Consider the following 24,866-nt stretch of genomic DNA (forward strand, 5'->3'; position numbering starts at 1 on the left):
AACGTACTGGAAAAACTTTATCTACTATACCTTATCGAAGTAATCAGACACTTGAAGGAATATGCCTTTATCAAACTTTTCCAGTTTAAACGGTTCTAGGAAGGAGGTCTCTATATGAATCTAAGACTCCTCACGAAAACACAACTCCATGTCACAGATATACATCAGACACAGTTTGAAGAACAGGACCATGTAAAAACTGCGCATTTCAGGTACATATCAAGCAATGCTGCATAGTCTGATCGCGGAGGCATTGTACCCCATCGGTGTCGGCCATGAAGGACAAAACGTACTGGAAAACTTTATCTAGTATACCTCACCGGAGGTATAAGGCAAACTGATGAGAACACACGCAAAGCAGCTTTACATGCTCACAGCGTCATGGGATATTTTCGTCTTCCATATTTGAATGTGTATTTATCAGCAATGAAACATGTCATAACACTGGGTCAGCCAAGGCAGCTCTCGCTGGTAACGGCTGACCCACAAAATACAGACGAACGTACAACCTAACCTACAACGTGTGACTTCACCTAATTCATAACCCACAGGTAATATAATACACAATTGTTGTTTGACTTTGCGTCAGGCAGATGATGGGTTCTATTGTCTCCCAGGAAAAGCAAAGAGCAACATAATGTATTCATGTCAATGGTGAAATGTACCCGTAAAATGACTCATATAAAAGATGAATTACTTCACCCTACAGAAGGCTAAATGTTGTCAACTGTTCAGTCGGCCACGTTTGCCACGAGAAAACAAACTGTCAATAAAACAAACTAATCGTGGTTGTAATTTTTTGGCTCTTGATTTGTTGACGACTGACATTTAACGTGTTGGGGACTGAATTCCTGAGCGTCTCTAGACCCTTAACTGCCCAGTTTGCTCGCTTCTCTCTCCTGCCGCAGCCGCATATGGACCAATGAACCCCCATAAAACAAAGTAAACTCCATCATGTCCATAAAACAAACTAAACTCCATCATGTCCATAAAACAAAGTAAACTCCATCATGTCCATAAAACAAAGTAAACTCCATCATGTCCATAAAACAAAGTAAAGTCCATCATGTCCATAAAACAAACTAAACTCCATCATGTCCATAAAACAAAGTAAACTCCATCATGTCCATAAAACAAACTAAACTCCATCATGTCCATAAAACAAAGTAAACTCCATCATGTCCATAAAACAAAGTAAAGTCCATCATGTCCATAAAACAAACTAAACTCCATCATGTCCATAAAACAAAGTAAACTCCATCATGTCCATAAAACAAACTAAACTCCATCATGTCCATAAAACAAAGTAAACTCCATCATGTCCATAAAACAAAGTAAACTCCATCATGTCCATAAAACAAAGTAAACTCCATCATGTCCATAAAACAAAGTAAACTCCATCATGTCCATAAAACAAACTAAACTCCATTATGTCCATAAAACAAAGTAAACTCCATCATGTCCATAAAACAAAGTAAAGTCCATCATGTCCATAAAACAAAGTAAACTCCATCATGTCCATAAAACAAAGTAAACTCCATCATGTCCATAAAACAAACTAAACTCCATTATGTCCATAAAACAAAGTAAACTCCATCATGTCCATAAAACAAAGTAAACTCCATCATGTCCATAAAACAAAGTAAACTCCATCATGTCCATAAAACAAACTAAACTCCATCATGTCCATAAAACAAAGTAAACTCCATCATGTCCATAAAACAAAGTAAAGTCCATCATGTCCATAAAACAAAGTAAACTCCATCATGTCCATGAAACAAAGTAAACTCCATCATGTCCATAAAACAAAGTAAAGTCCATCATGTCCATAAAACAAAGTAAACTCCATCATGTCCATAAAACAAAGTAAACTCCATCATGTCCATAAAACAAAGTAAACTCCATCATGTCCATAAGACAAAGTAAAGTCCATCATGTCAATAAAACAAAGTAAACTCCATCATGTCCTGTCGTCGCGGTGCCGCCGCCTGATGATGGATGTATGATGGCGGCGGGCGGCTCCGGAGACCATAACCAGCCCACTTTTACTCCTGGTAATCACATTAAGGGCACTGATGAAGCCCAGCACAAAGTGGGCTAATTGATACCGGATAAGTAAGCAGAGAATGGCTGCCGAGGGACTGCCCCCCCCCACCTGTACTGTAGAGGTATGTCCCATCGTACATGCAACCTGTACTGACGGGTAGGTGCCCCGCTCTCAGTACATTTACAAGTAAACAAATCGTTATTTACACAAGAGCCGTGCCTTACCTTTCCCTGACAACGCGGCCATAAGCAGACAGGAGACCAGCCACTGCGCCATGGTGGGGTGGTACAGGTGTCCTCCAGGTGCCAGGTGGGATCCTGCTCCTGCCTATGCACGTGCGAGTTCTACCTGCACACCTGCGAGTTCTACCTGCACACCTGCGTGTTCTACTGTCCTGTTCTCGCCGCCGCTGTGACAGACGTGACTCCCGCGCTGCGTCACGCGGCGTGCCGGGTGCCCTTCAGAGTCTGTACGGTCTGTCCGGCCCGTCACGCTGGGAGGACGGATATGGATTCTGGGGCAGGAAATCCGCTTTCAGGGGTGAGTCCTGTCGGCTTGGCGCGCCATGCCCAAACCTGCCGAGTTCTCCAAACCTGCCGCGTCTCCCACTGGCCCAAACCCGCCGCGTCCTCCAAACCCGCCGCGTCTCCCGCTGTGTGAGGTTTGACTCCAGACAGACTGATGTCCACGCGGGGATATAGATCACCTGACGTCCGCGGCAGCTCCCGTCAGTGCGCCCGGGGAGGTTGTGTCAGTGCGCCCGGTGAGGTTGTGTCAGTGCGCCCGGTGAGGTTGTGTCAGTGCGCCCGGTGAGGTTGTGTCAGTGCGCCCGGTGAGGTTGTGTCAGTGCGCCTGGAGGCAGGCTGCTGGGGAAGCTAATTTTATGGCCCCGTGAACCAGAAAAGTGCCGTTTCCCGGAGTCGGCGTGAATGAGGAGTTTGGCCGTCTGACCCCATCATGTTGATGATTATGACGCGCGGTTTTCCCGCCGTAATCACCGGCATCGATTCCCTCTGGCTTCAGATGCGCGGCGGCCACTTACGGAGCCTTTCAATTTAGTCTAAAGCACTTCTTAATGCCGTCAGACGGGGCGTGTTCAGCCCCTCCCGCAAACTGAATCTGACAGCCTCGGCACGGAACCTGATCAGATCCGCGTTTTCCGGCATGAACGCGAACGTACCTCTGCCATCTGTCGCGAGCGCCTTGGAGCGGCTCGCGTGGCGCTCCGTGGCACCCTCCCCTGAACCTCATCAGTCGCGCAGGGACGAGTCGCCGCGAAACAAATGGCACTTAGCTAATGGAGCGGCCCCGCCTCGCCCTGTGCTGTTTACTCTAGCCATTAAATCAAGCATCTCGCCATTCAACACAATCATTCCCTATTTCCCTGTGGCAGCCATTCAACACAATCATTTCCTATTTCACAGTGGCAGCCATTCAACACAATCATACACTAACTGTTTCCCTGCAGCAGCCATCCACGTACCGCAATCACTAACTGCTTTCCATTCACTAGTCACTAACTGTTTCCCTGTGGCAGAGCCATTCTGGCCAGGTCGTTCGGTGTAATATACCCAGCTGATATCGTGCCGCGTGCCTGCGAAGCTGGTGTGTTACGCCGAATGGCGGTTATGCCAGCTATATACATACAGCTACTGATACATTGACCACAATCACTAACCGTTTCCCTGTGGCAGCCGTAAAACCTACGAACCCGAAACCTGGTACTCCACAGTAAACATAGAAAGCCTGACTGAATGCTACAGGATCTATATCTACTATGTCTACCTACCTGCATTAGAGATGATTCACTCTCCCCGTAGATTTGCTGCGTCGCTTCACTAGTTATTCTCTCCAGGTAATATATATCGTACTACTTTTACAGTGTCAGTTTTACTGGCAGGTCAGATTTGGTGTGCCGGTTTGCTATCCGGGTCAGATTTGCTGTGCTTGTTTCACGCCATGGTTTGACTTGTTGTACCAGTTTTAGTTCAGTACAAGTTGAAGTATTTAGGACGTCAGTTTACCGCAAGCTGTTCTGCACAACCGTCTGTCATGTTCGGTGAATGATTACAGGGGAGCCGACGGGCGCAGTGAAGCGGGAAATTCGCGCTGATAACCGATCGTCAGGGAAACAGCACCTGATGCTCGGCTGGTTACGTCACCAGGGGAACGGCACCTGATGCACGGCTGGTGACGTCACCGGGAGAACAGCACCTGATTCTCCGCTGGTGACGTCACCGGGAGAACAGCACCTGATGGTCGGCTGGTGACGTCACCGGGGGAAACAGCACCTGATGGTCGGCTGGTGACGTCACCGGGGGAAACAGCACCTGATGGTCGGCTGGTGACGTCACCGGGGGAAACAGCACCTGATGCTCGGCTGGTGACGTCGCCAGGGGAAACAGCACCTGATGGTCGGCGGGTGACGTCACCAGGGGAACCAGCACATGGTGGCTCGGCTGGTGACGTCACGAGGGGAAACAGCACCTGATGCTCGACTGGTGACGTCGCCAGGGAAACAGCACCTGATGCTCGGCTGGTGACGTCACTTGGGGAACAGCACCTGATTCTCGGCTGGTGACGTCACTTGGGGAACAGCACCTGATTCTCGGCTGGTGACCTCACCAGGGGAACAGCACCTGATGCTCGGCTGGTGACGTCACCAGGGGAAACAGCACCTGATGCTCGGCCTGGTCGCCATGGAAACAACACCTGATACTCGGCCTGGTTGCCATGGGAACAACACCTGATGCTCGGCCTTGTGACGTCACCAGGGGACCCAGCACCTGATGCTCGGCCTGGTCGCCATGAAAACAACATCTGATGCTCGGCTTGGTCGCCATGGAAACAACACCTGATGCTTGGTCTGGTCGCCATGGAAACAGCACTTGATGTTCGGCCTGGTTCGGAAGCATGAAAAGCTGCTCACTCCTTCTAGACGATTGTACTGATATCGCCTTGCGCACTTTTCCCTTTCATTTGTGAGTCAATGTTTATTTTGATGGTACCAGCTGAACTGAGCGCTTCGTCGAGGAATAGTTGGCTTTCAGTGTCAAACGCAGCAGCATAATCAAGACCACCTGGTCTGTCATGTAAAACATACATATATTTTGATGGTAGCCCTTGTCGCCACCTAACACACATGAACACCGCCTTAGAATTCTGATTTTTCTATGTTTTGTAGCCATATGCGTCCCACGTGACCAGCCACGTGTTGTAACCTTATCTATCGGCGCCATCACTCTGACGGAAACTCGTCTTCAGCAGCTGCAATAACTTTGGCTTTAGGAGCTGCGTAGGGAATATAGTTACAGGATATGCTCTGGCTTTAGGAGCGGCGAAGGGAATATAGATACAGGATGTACTGATTAGGAGTTGGTCTCCTCCTCAGAATTTACGGTCAATTTGGGCGCATGCATCTTTCACCCAAAACAGACAGTGAATATGGGGGTCCCTCTATGTCGAAACTCTGTCCTGGTGAAAGTTTCAACTGTTTAGCTTTAGGAGCTGCTTGTAATGCAGGATGTACTGGCGATGTACAAACCCCGCTGAGAAGGAGCGCTAAACAGACATAACCTTGGTGACAAGCGGACGGAATGACTGAATCTTCAAATGTTCAAAGAAATGTTTTAGATATTGTCCTTTGATTATTTGTTTATTGGCAGGTACGTCTCCAGATAGCTAAAAATAAATTTAAAAAACGTACTTATTATAATTAGTCACTTTTACCTTCCCTTGGAGAGGCAAAATTGAACATGCACTCATAAACAGGCTGGTACAGGCACTGGTCAAGGGAACTTTGCAGACGCTGGGACAGGCACTGGTGTCCGTGTAGGGCAGGTGTCTTACTTCCATCTTGTTGTGACATAAGGCGGACTTCTTTTGGCAGTATCGGTGTCAGTTTATTTTGGTCGTTACCTCCACTTCATCCATCTTCAAAATCAGAGAGAATATCTGGGGTAAAATTAAAATTACTGCTGAAGTTCATGTCGATTCCCTTTGCAGGGGAATGCCGGCGCCATTGTCACCCCGACCAATCAAACCACGTGAATCGCATTGAAACTCAGATTCGTATCAGCCATTTTCCGACAAATCGCTTTCTAAGTTGCGTTAACGACTACATCTGACAAAACAAACTCGCCAGTGATTGACAATTTTCGCACTTTGGAAGTGAGTGAAAGCGACCGCGATTTAACGTTTAGAAAAAAATAGTTTCTACTTCTCTGAACGTTAAACCGCGGTCGCTTTCAATCACTGACAAAGTGCCAGAATTGTCAATCTGAAAAAATATCTTTGTCTTTGGAAAGCTGACACCTTCGATCATCTCACTGGCGAGTTTGTTTTGAGTTTCAATGCGATTCACGTGGTTTGATTGGTCGGGGTGATCGTGTTGTTGATAAAGGGAAATCGTTGTGCAAGAGAGCTAACGAAATTTTTAAAACCGCATGACGACGTGTCAGAGTTTATCGTGACTGTCAGTCATTGCGAAAAGGTGCCGCCATCTTTTATTTTTTGTTTTCTAAGGTCACAAGCTTTCGTCCAGCAGCGTCCTACCGCCATGGCTTAATGCGCATGTGCAAACATCGCTGCATCGTCTTCGGCAGCGCCACCTATCGAACTAGGCAGGATCTGCTCCAGTCGGAATCGCTCGTTAAACTCATTTCATGTTTTCCGACAGATTTTGTGTGAAATCCCCGACTTATGTTGCTCACGTCATGTGCATTTCTTTCATCACTATGTCACCGTCGTTGCAGTGCAGAAGAAGAAGTCAGCCCCCACAATAGTCAACGTAGCTACATGTACCATAGCGGCAGGTACATGTACTCCATTACTTTACTTTAACTTAGATATTTCACATGAAAATAGCCTTCGGACATGATTTTGCAAATGAATATTGAATTGTATTGTCACAAACGAATCGTTTGATCATATATTTCGACACACTTATCCTCATACAGAGTGCACATGTAACGATGTTCGTTAATGTATCTCTCAGCTCAGTCCCACTCGAGACTTGAGATCTCCACGTGATACCATTCCCGGCGGCCATTGAGATCCTCACGATCCCGGAACATAAGGTATGACAAACGCTGATATGTGTACTTTTACAAACATGTTTATTGGAAAACAATTGGGAGATGATTATAAATAATTATAAATAATTATAAATAAAAGTTATTAAAGTCCTCCAACCACAAAATACACATTTCGCGAGAAATCAATCAATACAACTGACTATTACACGTATTTGGTGCCGTGATATGACAACCTGGGAAGGAACAGTTCTGCCTCTTTGGACGCCCTTTGGTGACGTCACGGTTCCTGACTGGTTGGTCCTTCAGTTATAAAGCCCTTCGTCCATGTTTACTTATGTGTGTGTATGAGTTTCCCGGCGGTGGCTTGTTTCGATTCTGTGACGAAAATAAACAGCGTAGAAAAATTTCTTAGTCATGTTTTTGTTCCCTCAAAATGTACTTACAGGTATGTGATGTACGTCACTCTACAGCTTACACGTTTCATTGTTCAAATTTACAAAAATTAAAACACGTTAAACAATTGGGCGACACAAACGTGACCTGGCCAAAGGGATCCGGCCACGTTCACGCAAAGTTGAATAAAATGGAAAACCGTTCCAACACGGAAACCAAGTGTTATGTGTACACAAGCGTGCTTATATTTACACGTGTTTGACACAAAGGTGCACAGGAACACCAGCCCTTGCGTTCAGCCCACTCCAAACACCAGGATGGGAAAGTCACGTAACTCACTACGTCCCCTGGCAGGACGTGTGAAGGCCATGTTTTGGCAGAAAATGCCATGTTCGGCTGTTCAGAATTAGCTGTTAAAATGAAATTCTATCATTGTCTCAACAAAATAACCGTACAAATGCGGCCATACACCCTAAAGGCGAACGTCAACTCCGAGAAGGCCTAGCGTCTGTCGGTACGCTTCATACGTCATCGCAACTGTCATGGTGTTCGCGTCTCAAATTAACACAGCAGCCATGGCGTCCGTGTCTCAGGTTACTCCTCGTCTGACCCCACGAACGGCTGCAGGAACAGTCCCAGCATGGCGTCCGTGTCTCAGGTTACTCCTCGTCTGACCCCACGAACGGCTGCAGGAACAGTCCCAGCGTCCCCAGGAAGCAGACGGTAGCGAACAGCCACAGGCAGATCCGGTCTATCACCATGGCAACGTACTGCCAGTCTCCCGCCACCTGTAGGAAGGACAAACGGCACATGACAGTAGAGATCGGTGTAACATCATAGGTACGTTCATGAAAGTTAGACATCCAGGTAGTAAGATACGCCAAAAATAATTACTCAAGCAACTGGATAAAATTTTCAAAATTTTTTCAATTTTTTTCAAAATTTTTCAAAATTTAATCCAGTTGCTTGAGTAATTATTTTTGGCGCATCATAGGTATGTTTGAAACATTTTGTACAAAACCCCATATTTTTTGGGGGGAAAATAACGGGGCGTTCCTATCTCCTCAAAGCGGGTTCTCCTAACAAACAGCGGGCCGCACGTGTACCAGCCTCGTGTAACATCCTCACTCCAGCACGCGCTGGCCGGGTTGGAACTATGCTTTATGGCATGTGCCTTGGCAGAGTGAGGGTTAAACGCACACACAATGGTAGGTCGGGACTTCAGCCATCGGCCGGAGATGGAATTGCTAACCGCTTTGAACCTGTTCATATTGACAGCAGTGATGTCTTCCTCTTTTCCATCTAAAAAAAAACTAACTCAGCCCGAATATGGCGGGACAATATCAAGTAACAGCTGCCCACGTGACTCACCCCGTCGTCCTCGTCCTGGTTGCGGAAGTACTCGGAGATGAGCTTCAGGTTCTTCAGCGCCTTCCTAGCCTCGGGCGACAGCCGCTTGGGCAGCACGGACGGGCTGGGCGGCGCCTGCCCGAAACGGCCGGAGCGGGGGCTGTCCGCCTTGAACGGGTTGCCGGACATGTCGGTCACGCGCAGCCCGAAGTTCCGCCCCTTCGTCTCCACAGACCTGCAGAGACGGGGACAGTTATACACGTGACAATTGACATGCGAGAGTTGCACAGTTCTCTGTACCCTCTCACTGAACCCGCGTCCTGAACTGGATTTGTGTTACCCTTGACTTTATAATTCAAAACGTACTAGTATGACCAAAAAGACAACGAAACGCACAAAGCTTGTAAAGATTCGTTTTTTGTCGATGAAATTCGTGCTTTGTCAATTCGATCGGCCGCAGCCACCGCCGCCAGCGTGCCGCGGGTCCAGTACAAGTGAGAGGGGGGCTTAACGGAATGGTAACGGGGTTCTAACAGATTTTGTGTGTGTGTACGTACCTGCCGTTGACGTTCTTCATGAAGTAGGGCGGAAGGTCCCACGTGTTGTACTTCTTGTTTAGGTGTGTGTGTGTGTGTGTGTGTGCGCGTGTGTGTGTGTGCATGTGTGCGTGTGTGCATGTGTGCGTGTATGTATGTATGTATGTATGTACGTACCTGCCGTTGACGTTCTTCATGAAGTAGGGCGGGTGGTCCCACGTGTTGTACTCCTTGTTTAGGTGTGTGCGTGTGTGTGTGTGTGTGCGTGTGTGTGTGTGTACGTGTGTGTACGTGTGTGCGTGTGTGTGTGTACGTGTGTATGACTCTGTGTGTGTGTGTGTGTGTACGTACGTACCTGCCGTTGACGTTCTTCATGAAGTAGGGCGGAAGGTCCCACGTGTTGTACTTCTTGGTTAGGTGTGTGTGTGTGTGTCTGTGTGTGTGTTTGGTGTGTGTTTGGTGTGTGTGTGTGTGTGTGTGTGTGTGTGTGTGTGTGTGTGTGTGTGTGTACGTACGTACCTGCCGTTGACGTTCTTCATGAAGTAGGGCGGGTGGTCCCACGTGTTGTACTCCTTGGTTAGGTGTGTGCGTGTGTGTACATGTGTGCGTGTATGTGTGTGTATGTACTAACCTGCCGTTGACGTTCTTCATGAAGTAGGGCGGGTGGTCCCACGTGTTGTACTCCTTGGTTAGGTGTGTGTGTGCGCGCATGTGTGTGCGTGTGTGTACATGTGTGCGTGTATGTGTGTGTATGTACTAACCTGCCGTTGACGTTCTTCATGAAGTAGGGCGGGTGGTCCCACGTGTTGTACTCCTTGGTTAGGTGTGTGTGTGCGCGCATGTGTGTGCGTGTGTGTACATGTGTGCGTGTATGTGTGTGTATGTACTAACCTGCCGTTGACGTTCTTCATGAAGTAGGGCGGGTGGTCCCACGTGTTGTACTCCTTGGCGGGCGGCTCGGGCGGCTCGGACTCGGGGCGCTCCATGCGCAGCAGGCGCGGCAGCTTCTCCAGGAACACGGCCTTGACCCAGTCGGGCATGTCGTGCGTGCTGGAAGTTCTGTGGTGCACGTTCAGCACGTACACCGTCGCCACGATGGCCACGCTGACGAAGATCATGGTGAAGAGCAGGTACTTGCCGATGAGCGGCACGTCCAGCGAGGTGGGCGGGATGATGTCGGCGATCAGCAGCAGGAACACGATGAGCGCCAGCAGGACCGTGATGCCCAGCGTCACCTTCTCACCCTCGTCCGCAGGCAGGTAGAAGATCAGCACCGACAGCGACGTGATGAGAATACACGGGATGATCAGGTTGATGGTGTAGAACAGCGGCTTGCGCTTGATGATGAAGTCGAAGTTGACGTAGACTCGGTTGTCCGCGTTGTACTTCCGGTTCGGGGAGCGCAGGATGTCCCACTCGCCGTTCTGCTTGTACCTGCGGGAAGGAACCAAGGAAGTAATCGGTGAAGTTGTGCAGGATTTGCGCAAGACGCTATCATAAGTTCACCTTTATTTGTTACTTTTATCCGACCTTAGCTGTGCATCTGCGTATCCCCGTCCCTGTGTGCGAACGTTAGTTCACCTTTATCCGTTGTGTACCTATATCCGTGTGGTACCTATATCCGATGGTTACCTATATCCGTTGTGTACCTATATCCGCAGTTTAGCGTTACCTGTGCATCTGCGCCTCCCCGTCCAGCAGAGTCAGGTCCAGCTCGTCCGCGTCATAGGTCCAGGACCCGAACTTCATGGTGCAGTTCTGCCTGTCGAACGGGAAGTACTTCACCACGATAAAACAGGCACTGCCGTAAACTACGGGGGGCGCCCAGTGCACGTGACCGTCGCTCTGGACCCACGCCTTGGTCATCAGCTGGATGTCATAATTTCCGTCAGCGCTGAAAAATAAGGAAATGTGGGCATGGTGTAATGATATGCTTCATCATTATCATTGATCTTCTAAAGCTTCCCAGAATGTGTGACGCTCAGTGAAGACTTGCTATCCTACTGGTGTATCAATCCGTGTTGATACTATTGTATTGAACCCGCCGGTGTTTCAGTCTGTGTAGATACAATGCCAGCTTGACTCTTACTTGTTAAACAACACGACTTTAACCCTTACTTGTTGAATAGCACGACCTTGACCCTTACTTGATGAACAGCACGACCTTGACCTTTACTTGTTGAACAGCACGACCGGGACTCTTACTTGTCGAACAGCACGCCCTTGACTCTTACTTGTTAAACAGCACGACCTTGACCCTTACTTGTTGAACAGCACGACCTTGACCCTTACTTGTTGAACAGCACGACCTTGACCCTTACTTGTTGAACAGCACGACGTCCGGGCGCCAGATGTTCTCGGAGGACACCCGCACCATGTCGATGTTGTCGAAGTCCTCCGGGTTCCAGCTCAGTCTGTAGTCGTACCAGTCCTGCCCGAGCCACAGGTTCGTCTTCATCATCTGCTCCCGCTCTTCCTGTCAATCACAGGTGTCAATCAAACACGTCAATCAGTTATAGCACACGTCAATCACACGTCAATCATCTTAAATGCACGTCTTGCAATCACTTGTAACGAACAATCAACTGTACATGTACTTACCACGGCTATGAGCTGCGCGAAGACGGCGGTACTTACCACGGCTATGAGCTGCGCGAAGACAGCGGTACTTACCACGGCTATGAGCTGAGAGAAGACAGCGGTACTTACCACGGCTATGAGCTGCGCGAAGACAGCGGTACTTACCACGGCTATGAGCTGCGCGAAGACGGCGGTACTTACCACGGCTATGAGCTGCGCGAAGACGGCGGTACTTACCACGGCTATGAGCTGAGAGAAGACAGCGGTACTTACCACGGCTATGAGCTGCGCGAAGACGGCGGTACTTACCACGGCTATGAGCTGCGCGAAGACGGCGGTACTTACCACGGCTATGAGCTGAGAGAAGACAGCGGTACTTACCACGGCTATGAGCTGCGCGAAGACGGCGGTACTTACCACGGCTATGAGCTGCGCGAAGACGGCGGTACTTACCACGGCTATGAGCTGAGAGAAGACAGCGGTACTTACCACGGCTATGAGCTGCGCGAAGACGGCGGTACTTACCACGGCTATGAGCTGCGCGAAGACGGCGGTACTTACCACGGCTATGAGCTGCGCGAAGACAGCGGTACTTACCACGGCTATGAGCTGAGAGAAGACAGCGGTACTTACCACGGCTATGAGCTGCGCGAAGACAGCGGTACTTACCACGGCTATGAGCTGCGCGAAGACGGCGGTACTTACCACGGCTATGAGCTGCGCGAAGACGGCGGTACTTACCACGGCTATGAGCTGAGAGAAGACAGCGGTACTTACCACGGCTATGAGCTGCGCGAAGACGGCGGTACTTACCACGGCTATGAGCTGCGCGAAGACGGCGGTACTTACCACGGCTATGAGCTGCGCGAAGACGGCGGTACTTACCACGGCTATGAGCTGAGAGAAGACAGCGGTACTTACCACGGCTATGAGCTGCGCGAAGACGGCGGTACTTACCACGGCTACGAGCTGCGCGAAGACGGCGGTACTTACCACGGCTATGAGCTGAGAGAAGACAGCGATACTTACCACGGCTATGAGCTGCGCGAAGACGGCGGTACTTACCACGGCTATGAGCTGCGCGAAGACGGCGGTACTTACCACGGCTATGAGCTGAGAGAAGACAGCGGTACTTACCACGGCTATGAGCTGCGCGAAGACGGCGGTACTTACCACGGCTATGAGCTGCGCGAAGACAGCGGTACTTACCACGGCTATGAGCTGCGCGAAGACGGCGGTACTTACCACGGCTATGAGCTGCGCGAAGACGGCGGTACTTACCACGGCTATGAGCTGTGAGAAGACAGCGGTACTTACCACGGCTATGAGCTGTGAGAAGACGGCGGTACTTACCACGGCTATGAGCTGCGCGAAGACGGCGGTACTTACCACGGCTATGAGCTGCGCGAAGACAGCGGTACTTACCACGGCTATGAGCTGCGCGAAGACGGCGGTACTTACCACGGCTATGAGCTGCGCGAAGACGGCGGTACTTACCACGGCTATGAGCTGAGAGAAGACAGCGGTACTTACCACGGCTATGAGCTGCGCGAAGACGGCGGTACTTACCACGGCTATGAGCTGCGCGAAGACAGCGGTACTTACCACGGCTATGAGCTGCGCGAAGACGGCGGTACTTACCACGGCTATGAGCTGCGCGAAGACAGCGGTACTTACCACGGCTATGAGCTGCGCGAAGACAGCGGTACTTACCACGGCTATGAGCTGCGCGAAGACGGCGGTACTTACCACGGCTATGAGCTGTGAGAAGACGGCGGTACTTACCACGGCTATGAGCTGTGAGAAGACGGCGGTACTTACCACGGCTATGAGCTGCGCGAAGACAGCGGTACTTACCACGGCTATGAGCTGTGAGAAGACAGCGGTACTTACCACGGCTATGAGCTGAGAGAAGACAGCGGTACTTACTACGGCTATGAGCTGAGAGAAGACAGCGGTACTTACCACGGCTATGAGCTGTGAGAAGACGGCGGTACTTACCACGGCTATGAGCTGTGAGAAGACGGCGGTACTTACCACGGCTATGAGCTGTGAGAAGACGGCGGTACTTACCACGGCTATGAGCTGCGCGAAGACAGCGGTACTTACCACGGCTATGAGCTGTGAGAAGACAGCGGTACTTACCACGGCTATGAGCTGAGAGAAGACAGCGGTACTTACTACGGCTATGAGCTGAGAGAAGACAGCGGTACTTACTACGGCTATGAGCTGAGAGAAGACAGCGGTACTTACCACGGCTATGAGCTGCGCGAAGACGATCTGCAGGTTGACGTTGACGACCTCGCCGCGGCTCTGCACCGGGCGGATGACTTTGTTGTAGCCGGAGTCGAACAGGTGGCCGATGAGGCGGTGCTCCGAGTCAGAACAGCGGCAAACTGTCAGGAAAAACGAGTTTGCTGAGCTGCAAGTTAACTACACAAAGGTCTAGCTGCAAGGGGAACCCCGCAGTTCTACTGCCTTTACTGAAAACATGTCCCTGTACTCTCACACCAGCTGCACAACTGCCAGGAACTCGGTACGAGACAAAATGACTACAAACTGTCCTGGCGCTCTTTGTTCGATAAACAGGGATTTCACAGTACTGAACACGCAGTGGGGATAACTGCTAATGATTTGATTCGGCCCACAGACTGGGTGGAGTATGTTAATAATAATAATATCAGGTGTATTTGCAGCCAGTGCCACAGGCAGGTACCCAATGTGTAGGGTAATGAGGCTGTTTAACGTGTTCGAGGCACCTCCTCGAGCACGGGACCCCCGTTTTACGTCCCTCCCGGAAGACGATTTCGTGGAAAGCTTCGTGAGGCTACAGCAATCCGGACGTCCTTGGTTGGTCTCCCATCCAAGCACTGTCCGGACCGCGCGTTGCTTAACTTCCGAGATCGAGGGATCGGGTGTATCCAACGCGCCACGCGGCCGTAGCAATGAATGAGTTAGGTAACATGATTCCTTATAGTCTGAGGCCATAGGTGTTCTGTACCTCATTTGGCGCACCTACTCGGATGAAGCCAGTCCGTTGTAGTCACCTGGACAAACCACTCACTTCGGATACAATTTGCTTTGAGCGTCAATTTTCTCCTGTGTCGGAGTTTCTGTCTCAAACTCTGGGGATTGTCTACCGGATATTCGGCTCTGGATGTTTTCTAAGGTAAGTGATTTGTTTGTTGTCTCCGCATCACAGTAGAATCTATCAAACTCCCTGTAATCATAGCCGGACATGTTTACATAATTTATGAAGATTGAGAATTCTTTTCAAAAATTGTACACTGTAAAGTTACAGTGCTACATGTATCGCACATGAAGCGTTACACTGTTATATGTATATCACGTGGAGCGACCCGAGCCGGGAAACAAATCCAAAATCTCAACCATCTACAGGTCAATGTCCTTTTCCTTAGTATATCTAACCGAATGAGAAGCCAGATTCCTTTCATGATTACTGTCATAAGAGCGCTGATGGCAAACTTTTGGGACATACAGCGTCACATGGCACTGGGCTTGAGCCTTGAGTTATCATGACGCAATCAGTTGACGTGGCTGACAGATTACAAAATGACAATCCTAACATTCTTCATAAAATGTTATGACTGAAACCCATTATTTTAACAGCAATGTATTCATGATTTGATGTTTAATTGTCATTTTAGTCGGAATTACACGACCTCGTATCCCGCCCTTCAATTTCCGGCTCCCCGTATCGTCTCATCGCCATATGTGGCCCGTGTTACTCTTGCTTGTTATATGTAATTGGGTGGGAAGCCATAGTCCATTCATGATTTCTTTCATCAGTGTGTTGAAGACACGATTTTAACACAGCCAGCGTCACATTGTGCTGGAATTTGTATGACCCAGTCTCTCAACGTACCTAAGAAATTACAACAATATCAATTCTGAGACCCTCCAAAAATGTTGACTGAAAACCTGTAAATTTGTAGGTAAATATCAATGATCTGATGTTTAATGGTGTTTTCAAGTCAAATTACACTATTTCGTCCCATGCCCTCTATCTCAAGTTTTCTGTCTCGTATGGTCGACTCGGGTGGGGGGAGGGGGGTCAATAGTCTGACATTCTGTGAAAGTAAAAAGTACCCCAATGTGAATGATAATTAGTAGACACTAAGTATGTTTTTCTGCTCCGCAATCTTCACAACTGTTCGGAGGAATTGTATTATTCAACATTGCGTCATCATTGAATGTAAATACGTCATAGGTCGACTAGTAGAACAGCTAGGAATATAACTCAACTTAGCGTTATGATTGGCAGGATGGGCAGTAGGCCTAAGTAAGTAAGTAAGCGTTATGATTGTTTTTTTACAAAGCAACACCGATTTCAACACCAACTCGATGGCCTACCCACCGGTGTTTATCACGGCGTAACACAACTTAGCTAGCATATGATTATGAAGTTATTTCCAACATTCGATTTTGACATTTGCAGTGATCAGTAAATCTAGCGGAAGCACTTGAACTTCATGACCTTTTCCATTCCACATGCTGAAAGATGACGTGTTCGCTGTTATACGACATGGGGGTTCACGAGATAGAAACTATAAGCATAACTCGTGCTGTCATTACTGATGTCTGGAGGCCACTGGCCCCATTGGTTTTAATTAAGCCTTTTCTGCTGGTTGTTTGGACAGCAAACATGGTCGCACTTTCGCACCCATGCGGGGAATGCGGGATGTGACTCGACGTCTCTCATCAGGAGATTTTATCTTCAACCGATATCTTCATCCAACCAGAATTGTTTAGACATTTAGGTAACGTTAAATGACATAACTTGATATCTTTCCGTATCCAACGTACAGATCACATCACTGTACAGCTAGGGTGGAGGTCAAACGTAATGTTTATAAAAAGGATTGATTGAAATGAAGATGTCACTCTCGCATGTCCTATCAGGTCTGGCCATGGCGTCTTACTGTTGCGCTGTCGTTGTTTTTGTCGTTCCGTTTGTAGTATTCACTCACATCCCAGACACCCCCCCCCCCCCCATCCCCGCCTTGTCATCAACAGTGAAACCTGATCTGACGGGAGGGTCGTCGGACTAATGACGTCACCGCCAAGCAGATGCGGGGTTCGCTCGTTATAGTGATGGCGGCTTTATTGTTTACCGGCGGTAAAGACGAAGGAATGAAAACGCCCACCGCTGTGAAGACGCACGAAAAAACGCCTGAAACTAGCCGGACCGTACATCTGTTTGGAGATTACTATTTATGGGCATAGAATCCGTTCCGACCCTGGGAGAATAAACTTTTGAACCTGCATGTTATCGTAATCGTGTTAGTTTTCCCGCCTTCATTCCGCACAACATCATGAGCAGCCGGTACCGGGACATAATAATAGACTTGCCTCAAAACCATAGGGACAAAATTACAGGAACAGGCAATGGTTACTGGTATACCGTAACGGAGATACAGGGGGTGGGGGAGCGGACAATTGCATCATGGGGTTCGGGGGGGGGGGGGGGTACTGTTGACATCAGTACAGTCTGTCGGAGGTTGGCATGGACTGAGCTGAGCAGTTAAAAATAGCCCAATGACGCACACCGTTATTTAGGATTATATGGAGAACATGTTTCCCCCCGTCTTGCCCAGACCCCAGCCTGTTCCTGTAACCCGTGATGAGCAGGGAAGACCGCCTTACCTTGCAGAGCCGCCGTCAGCAGAATCAGGCCGTACCAGTGGACGGGAGCCATGTTTGACCGGGCTTCTCTGGGTCTGTGCGCGGGTCGGGGTCAGCTCTCCTCCCGCCGAACGGTCGCTCTCGGGCCGGTGTAAGGTTTCACATGCCTACGTGCCGCCGCTGTGCCGATATTTGGCGATGGCGTCCCGGCAATGCGCCGCTCCCCGCTCCGGGAACAGCTGGCGGCTCGTGTTTCCGACTTGTTGGTCGTCCCGTCGGACCGGCGGGTGATACGGAGAGCTCGGGATGCCGCGCGGGAACCGTCCATCACACAAAACCTTCTCATTATAGACATGCACACATCTGTTCCAACCTTACATCACACAAAACCTTCTCATATAGACATGCACACATCTGTTCCAACCTTACATCACACACAACCTTCTCATTATAGACATGCACACATCTGTTCTCCACCTTACATCACACACAACCTTCTCATATAGACATGCACACATCTGCTCCAACCGTCCATCACACAAAACCTCCTCATTATAGACATGCACACATCTGTTCGTGTTCTCCACCTTACATCACACAAAACCTTCTCATTATAGACATGCACACATCTGTTCCAACCTTACATCACACACGACCTTCTCATTATAGACATGCACACATCTGTTCCAACCTTACATCACACAAAACCTTCTCATTATAGACATGCACACATCTGTTCCAACCTTACATCAAACACAACCTTCTCATTATAGACATGCACACATCTGTTCCAACCTTACATCAAACAAAACCTCCTCATTATAGACATGCACACATCTGTTCCAACCTTACATCACACAAAACCTTCTCATATAGACATGCACACATCTGTTCCAACCTTACATCACACACAACCTTCTCATTATAGACATGCACACATCTGTTCTCCACCTTACATCACACACAACCTTCTCATATAGACATGCACACATCTGCTCCAACCGTCCATCACACAAAACCTCCTCATTATAGACATGCACACATCTGTTCGTGTTCTCCACCTTACATCACACAAAACCTTCTCATTATAGACATGCACACATCTGTTCCAACCTTACATCACACACGACCTTCTCATTATAGACATGCACACATCTGTTCCAACCTTACATCACACAAAACCTTCTCATTATAGACATGCACACATCTGTTCCAACCTTACATCAAACACAACCTTCTCATTATAGACATGCACACATCTGTTCCAACCTTACATCAAACAAAACCTCCTCATTATAGACATGCACACATCTGTTCCAACCTTACATCACACAAAACCTTCTCATATAGACATGCACACATCTGTTCCAACCTTACATCACACAAAACCTAATTATAGACATACACACATCTGTTCACCAACCTTATAATTACATCAAACAAAACCTCCTCATACACACATCTGTTCTCTACCTTACATCAAACAAAACCTTCTCATTATAGACATGCACAAATCTGTTCACCAACCTTACATCAAACAAAACCTCCTCATACACACATAACCCCGTCGGACCGGCGGGCGATAAGGAGACATCAGGATGCCGCGTAGAAACATTTAATCACAGAAAATATCCTCATAGAGTCTTACGCATATCTGTTAACCAACCTTCCTACTCATGCACACGGGAACCTTCCATCACACAAAACTTTTCATACAAACATCTGTTCACTCATTCATAACTTTTCTGTTCCGTTTTGAACCTTGCAATCCTGGTAAACTGAAACGAAAGTTGTCAGTCTTGTTTTTTAAGGCTTAGAATCTGTCCTTAGTCTCTATTTGTCATCTCCATTGAATATGAAGATATTGTTTTGGGTCTGCCTGCCTGCCTGTATGACTGTCTGTCTATGTGTCAAGGTTTCCGGATTCTTGTAGTCAGCATAACTCAAGAACCTTTTGGTGCATTGTAATGATGTTTATTGTTAGTATGTATGTAGTTGTTGGGAAGACAATGGTCAAGGTCGATGTTGCCTGGTATGACCTGGCATGTTTGTCCTGTGTTTGATGTCCCAGGCCTCAGCGCTACTCTACGTTGCACCCATCATGTATGTGAGTGTAAGTGTGTGTTATGCTAAGTTGTGTGTTTATTTGTATGCAGTTCCATTTTCTGTTTTGATGTTGATATGTGATTTTGTATTCCTTGATAACCGGTTGTTTTTATGATACTGAAGGGATTATGCATGCCCCTGTAGTTACTGGTTCAGCACAGAGGGATCCTTGATACAATGTTCCGGAATGCATGGCTACATTAAAGGCAACCTAAGCAATATTAGGGCGCTGAAGTCATATATTCAAAATCAATTTTTTTCTGATTTCTATCCATAGTAAGTTTAGATAACACTATCCTATTGTATATCGACCATCATGGAGCAAAAATGTGATGTCGTTGTGCGGTGGGAACTCATTGAAAATCTGAGCACTTGGAGGCCAGCCAGCATTTCAAATCTTCCGAACATGCACGATTCTGACCGATAACTCCCGAACGCTTCCGAGGAAATAATCATGTGGTCATGGCTCAATATGCTTGGGTATTGTGACGTCACGCGGCCGGAAGTTACCGAAGATTGTCGACAGAAAACGGTTACGGCTGGATTCTGGGCTGATTTTTGGGGGGACCCAATAAATAAAATACTCCTTTTGTGGCTTGCTTCTGTACTATTTTTAAACGCCCAAAGTATGAAATAATGATGCAGATGTGCTAATATAGGGAAGTAAATGTAAATTTTAACAGAATTGCTTTCCCCAGAATATTTCCAGTTTTACCCCCTGAAATCGCTTAGGGCACCTTTAATCAAAGACCACACGGGACAGAAAGGGATGATTTCAAAATCATAGCTTTTATTTCAAAAGTATTCTTCCGAAGGCCCACAAGCCTTTGACCTGACATGTGACAACAGACGCCCCTCTAGGTCTGTATCTACAGCTATTCTGTTCGCTCCTGTCGGAGTAAGTGAACATTATCCAGCGTGAAGCCGCTCTGCACTCCGCACACTCGTCTCCAACAGTTCAGATTCTACCGTTTTACACATTCGGATTGTCCCGGTTCTATCGGATATACATGTACATAAATTTGTTGATTCGCACTGATTTAGTCAATTACGATTCATCCTCTGTTGGTAACCAGTTACATTGGCGGTTCATTCGTTCCTACACTTCGCTGTTACAGTTTAAAGATGCAGTATTCAAGTCGTTCAACTTATCTACCATGTTCTATATCATAAGTGCACTGTGAGTGTGAAAATATATAGTTGAGTGCTATGTGTAAGTAGTGTTTGTTACAAATGGCGGGCTTTATTTTGATAAATCAAACGGTGTCATCTAAGACCACGTCTCCTGGCATGACGCTTGTGCTCGGCACAGACAGGGGAGGGTGGAGGTGTGACCACGTAGGTGTAGAGCGTTCTACGAGGGGTATTCAAAAACTAACGCAATTTCTATCATAACAGGTTCATTTTGTATGCAATGAGTTGAAATTTGACACAAATGTAAAGAAGCATATCTTCTTGAGACTGCCCTAGGTCACTGTATTTTTTTACATTTTTACCAGGGACTGAGGGGACTTCAAGTTAACCACACCCGTGGAAGCTTGTCGGAGGAAAACAGCAGTAAATTTTTGAAGCTCCCTCGTATACAGTTCTGTCTAACCTCCTCTCGGTTTATATTGGCACGTGCATGAGCATCAGTACCAATATGCTGTGCATTTTGCTGCCTGATGTCGTATGGCAAATTCTTCACACGTAAGCTTATCAGTATTCAACATGCAGAATCATGTCACAAAAGGACACGTCCGACTGGCTACATGCAGTTCTGTTTAGGACTGCAGCTCAGCGCCAGATGGTTCATAATCCACTAATCAGGACATCACAAAGGCATCATTAATTTAGCCTTACTTCAGACATGACTCAGGATCTGTTTATCCGATTCGCGGGATAAGGATGGTATACAGACACACCGAAGGGTTGCTGCTCTTATGAATTGCTAATCAATTGGAAATAAGATGGCTACAATGTCAGTCTAAACACGGCTTCGTCAACGGAAGACAACTTTCAATTCAAGAGGATGGTTACGTCATACCTTGGTGCACGCTCCATCCGAAACAAACGTTGCTATATAACGTCTTGCTTGACAAAGTGGTCCAGGAAAAAACGAACCAGGGTTGAGTTCACGGTTTCGGCCCGCCCGGTTTACAGAATAGCCCTTGCTTTTGGTGGAGGAAGAAGGTGCGAGTCATGGCAGACACACGGACACTGTACTAATTTACACATCTATTTTTCGTATCTCTGTTCTTACTTACATTGTGTTAAACTATGTACATTGGCAAGGAGCATATACATTCATATTCTCTGTGTCCAAAGGTAATGTCAAAGCTCACGTACATAAGTGCCTATCTCACGTACAGCTGTACAGAAGTGCCTATCTCACGCGCATCACGCGCAAAACAGACCAAAAACAACAGTGCAGTTCCGCAGAGCACCGCTGGGTGGACGCATCTGTATAAAACAGTTACCAAAGTGGTGCCATGAAAATAGAGGTCCCCTGTGGTTGTTATAGTATTGCTAGGTGATAGTGTAACGGTGCGCACGGCAAGCTTTTTCAGCCGACGGCGTGACTTTACAGATTATCGATTACCGATCAACTAATTAATCAACCACCACATCCACACGACACGTCTAGCAAAGGTAATGACTCAGCCCCGAATATGACGCCATCGGGAGGGCCTCCGCAGGCTTCCGGTTGGAAATTCCGGATTTTACACAGTTCGGAGGCTTCCGGTTGGACATTCCGGATTTTACACAGTTCGGAGGCTTCCGGTTGGACATTCCGGATTTTACACAGTTCGGAGTCTTCTGCTTGGCATTGCCAGCTTTTCAGCTACACTTGTGCTAGAGAGATGAGCCCATTCCGCGCATGCGCTCTAGAGTACCAGACGACCGCCATCTTGGATTTCAGACGATGTCGTCGTCTGATATGAAGAGCGGCTGCAGGAACAATCCCAGAGTTCCAATCACGCAGACGGACAGGAACAGCCACAGGCAGATCCGGTCGATCACCATGGCAACGTACTTCCAGTCCTCGTTCACCTGTAAGGGTAGAAGTGATACAGTTTACTTGTTGGTCGCTAGGCGGCAGCTCTGCTACAAGAGCAGAGTCACGGACGATGGACTAAGTGCCGGTTTTGTGAAATTCACTGTTAAAAGTTACTGGAGTAAGTTCAGCACCCAATATTATTTCCCAGCCCCAAGGGCCGCGCAGTAGGAGCCCGCTAAGATAGAAATGTCGGTTCTTAGCCACTGAAGAGTCATTTGTACGTTTTACTTTTTATCTATTCTGTTGGCATCCTTTATTTGCCCAAGGCTACCCCGCGTCTGTAGCGCTTGTGCGCGCAGAATAGCATTTCGATCTCCCTAGCAGACAGTCCGCTGAACACAAAGTCGCATCACCATAATTTTGGGAAGGTGTCGCGATAAGCGAGATTGCGGCATTTCACGCTCCGCTTCACCCCGAGCGCCTGACGCGCTTCCCCAGCCGCTGCCGGGCCAACCTGGGCCGCTCACAGACATGCTTATACACGAGCCTTATTTACCCAAATTGTGTTGGAGTTGATGACACAGGCAAAATGAAATATTTTAGAGGATGATTGGATATAATCATAGCTTTTCGCGTATGCAGCATAACCTATAACCGTTTTCCTCTCCCGCGGCGGTGTCAGGGAAGGTTGGTTAACTGCATTATTGTTTTCAGGCGGCTGCCCATCGTTCATTTGATAAGTTAATTGCCACGAAGCTCCATCATCTCGGCTGACGCACGTCAGGAGACGTGGTTAGCGCGGCGGCATCTGACAGATTCAGGTCCCGCTCAAATCCGGCAAGGGGGGGGGGGGGGGGGGGGATCAGGCTCCGGTCAAACCGGCAGGGGAGGGGAGGCTAGGGAGGGGGGGGCTTAGGGAAGGGGGGCTGGCAGACACACGTCAGGAGACGTGGTTAGCGCGGCGGCGGCTGACAGATTCAGGTCCCGCTGTAACGGGGGGGGGGGTGCTAGGGAAGGGGGGGCTTAGGGAAGGGGGGGCTTAGGGAAGGGGGGCTGGCAGACGCACGTCAGGAGACGTGGTTAGCGCGACGGCGGCTGACAGATTCAGGTCCCACTCAAACCGATAAATACCTTCTCACTGGCAATCGCATCACCCAGGTTTCACAGGGAAATTTTACAATTTACTTCTCCCGTCAAAGTCCCCGCGGCTGTTGCACTATTCCTGGTGTTGATTCAGAGGAAGTTTGAATGTCCCCTCTCTAACCCCCCGTCCCGACTATTGCAGTGTATATGGAAGGTCCACATGTCCCCTCTCTAAGTCCCCGTCCCGACTATTGCAGTGTGTATGGAAGGTCCACATGTCCCCTCTCTAAACCCCCGTCCCGACTATTGCAGTGTGTATGGAAGGTCCACATGTCCCCTTTCTAACCCCCCGTCCCGATTGTTGCAGTGTATATGGAAGGTTCACATGTCCCCTCTCTAAACCCCCGTCCCGATTGTTGCAGTGTGTATGGAAGGTCCACATGTCCCCTCTCTAAACCCCCGTCCCGATTGTTGCAGTGTGTATGGAAGGTCCACATGTCCCCTCTCTAAACCCCGTCCCGATTGTTGCAGTGTGTATGGAAGGTCCACATGTCCACTCTTGATCTCTAAACCCCCTTCCCAACTATTGCAGTGTGTATGGAAGGTCCACATGTCCCCTCTCTAAACCCCGTCCCGATTGTTGTACCGTCCTTGGTGCTGATTGATATTCCGCCCACGGTGGTCTCCTGGGAAGTCGCACCTCACATCCAAATTACTACACAGCTCGGCGTGCCACGCCCTGACCCCGCCTGACCCCGGCACGCGCAGCGGGAGGTGTTCCCTGAACCGAGGCTGCTGGCATTTGGAAGCGAGGCTGTGGCATTTGGAAGCGAGGCTGTGGCATTTGGAAGCGAGGCTGTGGCATTTGGAGGTCGGGCGGCGCCTGCCTGCGGAATGAACGGCGGGATGACGCGCGGATCGTCCCGACATGCACCGGTAAATCCTTCCCGCCTGAAGGGATGACTTTTCCCGCTAGACTACGTCCTGCCGAGACACGCGCTGATTGGTCCAATCTTTCACAGGGGCGTTCACGCCGCTTCGTCTTGTCAGCCGCGGCATTTGGCGGCATCAGTTCACATTAAACACACGTCAAGCTTTAGATGTGTTGA

At 48.6% G+C, this 24,866-nt stretch overlaps 2 protein-coding genes across 3 annotated transcripts in view; both read right to left on the bottom strand.

The window, feature by feature from the left end:
- Nucleotides 1-7,147: 7,147 nt before the first annotated feature.
- On the bottom strand, nucleotides 7,148-17,880 carry LOC136427109 (neuronal acetylcholine receptor subunit beta-4-like). 2 transcript variants are annotated; one of them, XM_066415826.1, is made up of 8 exons: nucleotides 17,610-17,880; nucleotides 14,196-14,338; nucleotides 11,684-11,838; nucleotides 11,035-11,256; nucleotides 10,254-10,796; nucleotides 8,848-9,061; nucleotides 8,135-8,264; nucleotides 7,148-8,069 (listed from the first exon to the last, which is right to left on the bottom strand). In XM_066415826.1, exons 1-7 carry the CDS (start codon nucleotides 17,659-17,661, stop codon nucleotides 8,136-8,138), a joined length of 1,458 nt encoding a protein of 485 aa, XP_066271923.1. In that variant the 5' UTR covers nucleotides 17,662-17,880; the 3' UTR covers nucleotides 7,148-8,069; nucleotide 8,135. The 2 variants fall into 2 exon arrangements, with proteins under 2 accessions (XP_066271923.1, XP_066271924.1); XM_066415827.1 differs by lacking the exons at nucleotides 14,196-14,338; nucleotides 17,610-17,880 and adding an exon at nucleotides 11,964-11,982 and having other exon boundaries at nucleotides 7,148-8,264.
- A 2,584-nt stretch (nucleotides 17,881-20,464) lies between these two features.
- The window catches only part of LOC136427110 (neuronal acetylcholine receptor subunit beta-4-like), a 29,025-nt gene continuing 24,623 nt past the window's right edge, over nucleotides 20,465-24,866 (bottom strand). The window contains exon 6 of the mRNA XM_066415828.1: nucleotides 20,465-22,727. Within this exon, the coding sequence (XP_066271925.1) occupies nucleotides 22,593-22,727 (135 nt within the window). The 3' untranslated portion in view covers nucleotides 20,465-22,592. The remainder of the gene's footprint in view (nucleotides 22,728-24,866) is intronic.

Source organism: Branchiostoma lanceolatum, chromosome 2 (genome assembly GCF_035083965.1).
Source record: "Branchiostoma lanceolatum isolate klBraLanc5 chromosome 2, klBraLanc5.hap2, whole genome shotgun sequence".
NCBI classification, from domain to species: Eukaryota; Metazoa; Chordata; class Leptocardii; order Amphioxiformes; family Branchiostomatidae; genus Branchiostoma; species Branchiostoma lanceolatum.

What these genes read in the sequence shown, in the direction of transcription:
- LOC136427109 (XM_066415826.1), bottom strand. Translation starts at nt 17,661, where the DNA reads ATGGCTCCCGTCCACTGGTACGGCCTGATTCTGCTGACGGCGGCTCTG. An exon ending in TCGCGCAGCTCATAGCCGTG is followed by an intron (nt 11,839 to 14,195) that starts GTAAGTACCGCT and finishes TGTGATTGACAG; the next exon opens with GAAGAGCGGGAGCAGATGAT. An exon ending in GACGTCGTGCTGTTCAACAA is followed by an intron (nt 11,257 to 11,683) that starts GTAAGGGTCAAG and finishes CTTATTTTTCAG; the next exon opens with CGCTGACGGAAATTATGACA.